The sequence below is a fragment of the Sinocyclocheilus anshuiensis genome, unplaced genomic scaffold (genome assembly GCF_001515605.1).
Source record: "Sinocyclocheilus anshuiensis isolate Anshui unplaced genomic scaffold, SAMN03320099.WGS_v1.1 scaffold1568, whole genome shotgun sequence".
NCBI classification, from domain to species: Eukaryota; Metazoa; Chordata; class Actinopteri; order Cypriniformes; family Cyprinidae; genus Sinocyclocheilus; species Sinocyclocheilus anshuiensis.
Genome location: NW_015554307.1, coordinates 228,690 through 236,227, shown reverse-complemented (window position 1 = coordinate 236,227; position 7,538 = coordinate 228,690). Strand labels below are relative to the sequence as shown.

General features: G+C 39.0%; 1 protein-coding gene across 2 annotated transcripts in view; it reads right to left on the bottom strand.

Moving 5' to 3' along the window:
- LOC107671348 (connector enhancer of kinase suppressor of ras 2-like) overlaps positions 1-7,538 on the bottom strand; it is a 106,030-nt gene that overhangs the window by 18,236 nt on the left and 80,256 nt on the right. For both annotated transcript variants that reach the window (XM_016464245.1, XM_016464244.1), the window contains exon 19: positions 5,497-6,016. In XM_016464245.1, the coding sequence (XP_016319731.1) occupies positions 5,497-6,016 (520 nt within the window). The remainder of the gene's footprint in view (positions 1-5,496; positions 6,017-7,538) is intronic.

The window sequence follows — 7,538 nt, the reverse complement described above, 5'->3', positions numbered from 1 at the left end:
TGGCACAAGCTACATTAAAGTGATTATTACGTTTTGAATATGGATATTTTTCTTACAAAAACGCATCGATTCACTACAGGAGGCCTTTGTTCACTGTATGTGCCGTGTGAGACACTTTTTTTATGGATGGGTGCTTTTTATTTAACTTCTTTTGGACTGATGCATGCAACACCCGCTGAGTGGCATTAAACAGCTTGAAAGATCAAAGACAATTTTTAATATAACTCTGACTGGATTCGTCTGAAAGAAGAAAGTCATATACACCTAGGATGACTTGAGGGTGAGTAATTTGTGGGCTAATTTTCATTTTTGGGAGAACTAACCCTTTAAGCTGGTCATTTGCTTCAGCTGGTCAACATAACCAGTAACTGGTCCAACATGGTATAAGCTGACAATGTGATTTAAGCTGGTTATTAGTTGGTCAACTCAATCATAATTATTAGCTAGTCTAATATGGTCTTTAGAAGGTCTTACGTGGGTGGTCTAATGGGTTGAGTAAGTGCAGTTTGGTGATGGTAGACACCTAAAGAAGGACATTAAGACTAGAAGACAGATCTCATAAGTGTTTAAAATGACATGTTCAATTAATTTAACCCAGCCACCTTTCAAAGCAGAGAAAAACTCCCTTAAGGCTACTCAGGTTTGGCAATCAATCACTCTGACAGACATTCTGTCAAGCGGGTGGCATGTCGTGTGTTTCTTTGCTCTTTCTGTCTGCATGCGTACTGTATATGCAGGTGATCATGTGTTAGTCAGGATATAGGTTGAGTCACTCCAGTCCTGTTGTTGTAGTGTTTGTGTAGGTAAAACATGTGGGCCATGAACAGTATCTAGTGCTGGGACTTATTAGCAGATACTGTATGTAGGGCGTGTATTTAGACACTACTTTGAACAACCACAAGAGGGCAGCAGTCCCACACTGCACCTCCCACCACATGCTGCAGATGCAGGGTGTAATATATGTCGCATTTGGCAATGGAATCAAGTTTGAATGAACACTGAATAAGGAGGTTATAACAGAGCGGCTGTAGATGAAAATCAGTTGAGTAGTAAAACAGTTTGTGAATAAAGTCTAAATAATTATTCATTCCGGCATTATCCATTTATGCACCAAAGCCCCATACACATGTCTGATTATATGCCAAAAATCATTGGAAAATCACTGTCTATTTAGATCACTAAGTCAGGCCACGTCTCTCTAACTTTTTTAGCATATTACTTTTTGTATATTTAGTGTGCAAGCTGGCATGCCCTGCTTTTATTACACGCCTGCAATAACTTGAAAGAAAAAGCATTTTATCGACTGCTTGGTTAGTCATGTGACGGATTACAATAACAACGACTAAACCGAAGTAAATCAATGAAGTTTTAAAGCTCTTTGTGATTCTTTTAGAACTTGTTAAATGGCACAGAACTCTGAAAACTCTGGCATTGCACGACACAATCTTTTTCTCCAGTTGCCGGGGAACATGCGATTGAGAGTCACGATCAATAGGCCGTGCCTCTCTTTTCTCTTCAGTATGTAGTACAGCATGCATGGGCTCTGTGGATGACTAACAGATGCCCTCTACTCCTCCAGAGAGAGATAGAAACAGAGATATAAAAGACACAGATAAGAGGGAGACTCATTAAAAGCCACTGGGATTATATATAGAGGGCTGCTGGAGATCCGTCTGAGATGACGAAAAAGGGGAATATTAGAAGCGAAAGTTGGAAAAAGCCGATGGGAAGTGAGACGGGCAGATTGGTGGTGAGATAGTGGAGATGGGCAGCGAGATGGGGAATATAGATGGTGAGATGGCAATGAGCCATGAGGCGATAGACTGCGTGACGAGGGGAAGATGAAAAGTAACACAGGAAGATAAACAGAGTGGTAATCCAGCAGCAAATGGGTGGCTTCCTATGGGGTTTGTGGAGAGAAATGAGTCTATCCGGACACCAGACCAAACAGAAAACAGGAGAGAATAAATAGTCCATTCAGAATTTACTGCTAAGGTTAAAGCAATAATCCATGAGGCAGAGTATTACAGTCATTTAAAAAAGTAAAGTAAAAAGTAGTTACATTTATGGTAATAATCCAAACAATCATTTCTCCAAGTAATAAAGTTAATTTGCATATCTGTAGGGATTTTATGGTTGTCAAGCAAGTAGTAATATAGAATATAGACTGTTGTTTTATAATCAACAGTGTGATTATGCACTATAAAATGAGTTCTTCGAAAGCTGATTAACAACCAGGTATTCCCAAACTTTTTTGTCAGTGTGAAGTACGGCTTGAGATTTTAAGTTAATATTTCAATAATTTAACATCATACTTGCATGTTCATAACTTTTTTATGATGCTTAATGGTCAAATGACATGCAGATAAAGAAATAAAATATTTTGCCTTTTGCAGTGTTATTTTTTATTTTAAAGTATTTATTATAATTTTTATTCTAAATTTCAAAATCAATTTCTTCATTAATTTTATTAATTATTAGCTTTTCATCAACTCACAAACCCCCCCTGCAGTTCCCTCATGAACCTTTGGAAAACCTTGGTTTGGTCTGAAACTATTTTTCAAAAATCATGCATAAACAAACATTCAATTTTAATATTTTTTTTAATTAATATTAAAATATAAATTAATATGAATACAAAGTTAAATTTAAGAAGCTAAAATGACAAAGCTTAAGTTCTGCTAAATGTTTTATTGTCCCTCGGGGGAACAATTAAAATGTAAATTAAATGTAATGTAAATGTAAATTAGTATCCATGTTTCTGATTTATAAATTCTTAAGCAATTTTCGATTTGTGGTGATGATACATGTCCAGGCACTAAAGCTGAAAACCAACAGGCTTACAGAAATATCTATAAAGACGCACTGTCCTTGTAAATCAAAACCAACTACGGTAAAGTAAACTGAAGTGGGTCAGGAGTTTGTGACAGAACCACAGCAATACTACAGGGTTAAAATGAGTTTCATAGGAAAGAGCATGCAGCTATTTCTGGAAGAAGATGCCTGCATGCGCATGTGTGCACGTGTGTGACAGAAACGAGTGGACAGATCTCAGTGGGGAACCTCACAGCACAGCTAAAAAAAATCTGCAACTAAGACACTGTTTATGCTTCATACAGTACCAACACACACTCAAACAGGGAAAAAGAGGAAGACACAGAAGCTAAGAAAACACAGGAAGAGATATAGACAGAAAAAGAGCCTCAAATCCCTGCACACGTTCCTCTGTGAGAGCACTGCTCTTAACAATTTAATATCGAAGCACTCAAATAAATTCACACATGCCTTAGAATAACTGCTGTGCCTACTGTTCTCATAATAAGAGGGGTTATTAAAATCTAATAGAATGTGGTAAAGAGGTTTTAGAGAACTGATTTGAGCTGATCTTGTCTTCAGAACAGTTTATTTTCTGCCATGCACAGCAACTCATGTTGCAAAATAATAAAGGGTATTTAGTAGTACCTTTGCAAAAGCCGGATCAAGTCACATCCCACCATTTGTCATAATTACCCATTTATGTGTCAATTTGAACGGTCAATCAATTATAAAAAATTAAACCAATTACAGAATTTATGGATCGGGGAAATTAAACTTTTGAGTCTTAATCTGACAGTCCTAATCTAAATAAATAATCATCAATCATTTATAAATTTATTAGCAAATTGGCATTTGTCCTGGCAAAAAAATAAATAAAATTACTAACACTAAAAAGCATTTACATTTTTTTTAAATATAAACAAATGTATATATAAAAATAATATTCTTTTATTTACTTCTACATGTCTATACATAGACATATATACACAGTGCATTCAGAAAGTATTCAAACCCCCTTCACTTTTTTCAATTTTGTTATGCTGCAGCATTTTTTTCCTCATTAATCTACACGCCGTACCTCAAACATGGCCAAGTGAAAACAGAATTTTAGAAAAGGTCTTTAAAATTTATTTAAGAAAAAAAACAAACAAACAAAAAAAAAAAAACACACACACACACAAGTATTCAGACCCTTTATTCAGTACTTAGTTGAAGCACCTTTGGCAGCAATTACAGCCTTGAGCATGTCGAAACCAGCATGGAACACCTGGATTGGGGGGACTTTCTGCCATTTTCAAGCTCAGTCAGGTTGGATGGGTACCGTCTGTGGACAGCCATTTTCAGGTCTCTCCAGAGATGTTCGATAGGGTTCAAGTCAGGGCTTTGGCTGGGCCACTCTTGGACATTCACAGAGTTGTCCCATAGCCACTCCTGTATTGCCTTGGCTGTGTGCTTAGGGTCATTGTCATGTTGGAAGTAATCCGTCGCCCCAGTCTAAGGTTCTGAATGCTCTAGACTAGGTTTTCATTAAGGCTCAATATTCTGGTACATTGAGCTTTTCTTCTATTCTGATGTGTCCCTCAGACTGAAAAACAGCCCCACAGCATGAGGATGTGACCAGCACACTTTACTTTTGGGATGGTACTGTGCAGGTGATGAGCAGAGCTGGTTTCCTTCTAACATGATGCTTAGAATTGAGGTTCATCAGACCAGAGAATCTTGTTTCTCAAAGTCTGGGAGTCCTTTAGGTGCGGTTTTGCAAATTCCAAGTGTGTTTTCATGCGTCTTCACTGAGGAGAGGATTGAGTTTGGCCACACTGCCATAAAGCCCAGATCGGTGGAGTGTTGCAGTGGTTTTTTTTCTTCTGTGGGTTTCTCCCATCTGCATATATGATCATGGAGCTCAACTAGAGTGACCATCAGGTTCTTGGTCACCAGTCTAGACAAGGCCCATCTCCATCAATAGCTCAGTTTGGTTGGGTGACCAGCTCTTGGAAGAATCCTGGTTGTGCCAAACTTCTTCCATTTGAGAATTGTATAAGCCACTGTGCTCTTGGGAACCTTCAGTGCAAAATTTTTTTTTGTAGCCTTAGCCAGAACTGTGCCTCGATACAATTCTGTCTCTGAGCTCTGCAGGCAGTTCCTTTGACCTCATGGCTTGGTTTTCACTCTGATATGCATTGTCAGCTGTGAGGCCTTTTATAGAGAGGTGTGTGCCTTTCCAAATCATGTCCAATCAATTTAATTTACCACAGGTGGACTCCATTCAAGGTGTAGAAACATCTCACCAATGATCAAGAGAAATGGGAGGCACCTGAGCTAAATGTCAAGTGTTGTTCCAAAGGGTCTGAATACTTATGTAAATGTGTTATTTCAGTTTTTCTTTTTAATAAATGTACAGACATTTCTAAAATTCTGTTTTCACTTTGTCATTATGAGGTACGGAATGTAGATTAATAAGAAAAAAAATGAATTTAAACAATTGTAGTATCAGGCAGCAACATAACAAAATTGAAAAAAGTGAAGAGGGTTTGAATACTTTCTGAATGCACTGTATATATATCCCAAGACCCAACCCAAGTATCAGCGGTTTGGAGATCTATTATATTTTGGGGATGATATATACAGTATGTTATAATATTATATATATATTATAATTTTGAACCACTGTTGACCCACCGTTATTGATGCAGTGTGAACGGCTGAGCTCCCTACGGCTGGGGTCCCGCTGTTCTGCCATGCTGGCGTAGGGTGTGAGGAGGGCATGCAGGCCGCTATCCCGAGGCAAGGTGAAGCTGCGGGGTTTCCCGGCTGCATTAACGGGGTCTCGGAGCCTCTCCCCTTCAAGCATTGGGAAGGGACCGTAATGTTCCTGCATCAGTGTGCGTTGGGCAGGCAGAGTGGATTGGCGGCGATATTCCGGAGAAAGACCCGCCCCTGGCTCACAGAACACAGCGTCTTCTAGGGGCAGGGTCTGCAGGTAGTGGAGGCCTGAGCTGGTCAGAGGGGTTTCAATCAGGTCCTGCCATGAGCGCCGCTGGCTGGCGGACTTCCGAGCTGGGGAACCTACTCCACTGCTGCTGCCCCCTTGTGGTTCGGAGCGGTACTCCTCGTGAGAGGAGCGAGACTGTGAAGTTTCTGTGGATGAGAGGCGGCCGTGCTTGGGTTCTAGGTAAGGACTGGCACAACTCACCTGGTTCTGTGTAAGAGAAAAACACGAACATTAGGTTAAACCCAAGTATCTGCTAGATTGTAGTAAGCTTTTACACAACATCGCTCCTATTCTCAGGGGCGCCAGCCACCTTTGTTTCTCTTATTTGGGGTACCAAAGTAAATAAATGACCCAAAGGAAACACTAATTACGACTGATTTTGATGCTCATCATGTAACTACATTTTCAAAGGTATAAATCATTCATGCCCCTTAAAATTCACTAGGCTAAAAAATCATGAATGGACACAATGCTTTTGCGCTTCTGCACATATCACCTTCAGGCAAAAGGCAAGAAAAAAGTGTGCTAATGAAGAAACTCAGAGAGTAGACCAGGCCCCTGAATACCCGCTCTCGTCTAAGACAAGCAGATGAATAATGAACAGAGAGAGAGCTCTGGTTTCGGTGAAAACTGCCGAATATAGAAAAATGAAGGGATAGGGGACAGAGGAGTGGAGGGAGAACCTGAAGCTGTGTTAGTGTGAAATTAGACTCTGAATATAGGCCAACCACTCTTCCAACTTTCAACCAATTGGCAATGTTCCAAAAAACAGGTTTAATTTTAGTTGCGTTAGAACAATAGAATGATAGATAGAACGATAGATAGATAGATAGATAGAGATGCTTTGTAATGTCATGAAAAACAGACAACTCTGGAGATCTAATAGTTAACCATGTCAGTCTCGCCTAATTCGTTTCTCTATGGGAACAATGTGTGTGTATGTGTGGAGGAGAAATGGAGGGGCCTTGTAGAAGGAAAAAGAAAACCTGAAGGAAAGAAAAGTGTTTAATTCATGTGTCTTTGTTTGCTCTTAAATAAAAGCTTTGCTGCTGTATGTGGCCTCTGGCTGACCTGCCCTGCAGTCCTGCACTGAAAATACACAAATCACAGTGACTCTTAACCAGCACACACACACAAATTAAACCACACACATTCAGGAACGCATACACATATAATGGCATATAAATATTAATATAATAATAATAATTTATATGCTTAATTTTTTTTACATTACTACATTGAGTTGTTTTTTTTTACAGTGATGAGAATTGTCATAGAAATCTTAAAAATAGGCTTTGTTTTCTTCACAAAACAAATAAAGAATATATTTTTATCTTTTGATTTTGTGTGAAATATTATTCAATGATTAATATGACAGGTTTCATAACACTTGCCAAAAAGGCAATAAATATCCAATACTGTCTATCAAGACCACAGGGTAAATGTAATAGTGACTCACAAAGACTGAGTGATACGAAGAGAGTAGGGATGGGTGATATCTTATAGCTTGCGATATACCGGTAAAAATTCTCCCCACGATAAGAATTAGTCTTCCCACGATAATAACAATAAAGTCTAGTTGCTGACATATTTCTGTGTGCGACAGTGCGGTGCGACTGGCGGACGTGAAATTGAGGAGTATCACTAAATGAGGAGCTCGAGCTCCTTTTACAATCTGTAACTGGTTTGGTTAGGGCTGTACAGTGCACAAAAATCGGTCTGAATTAAT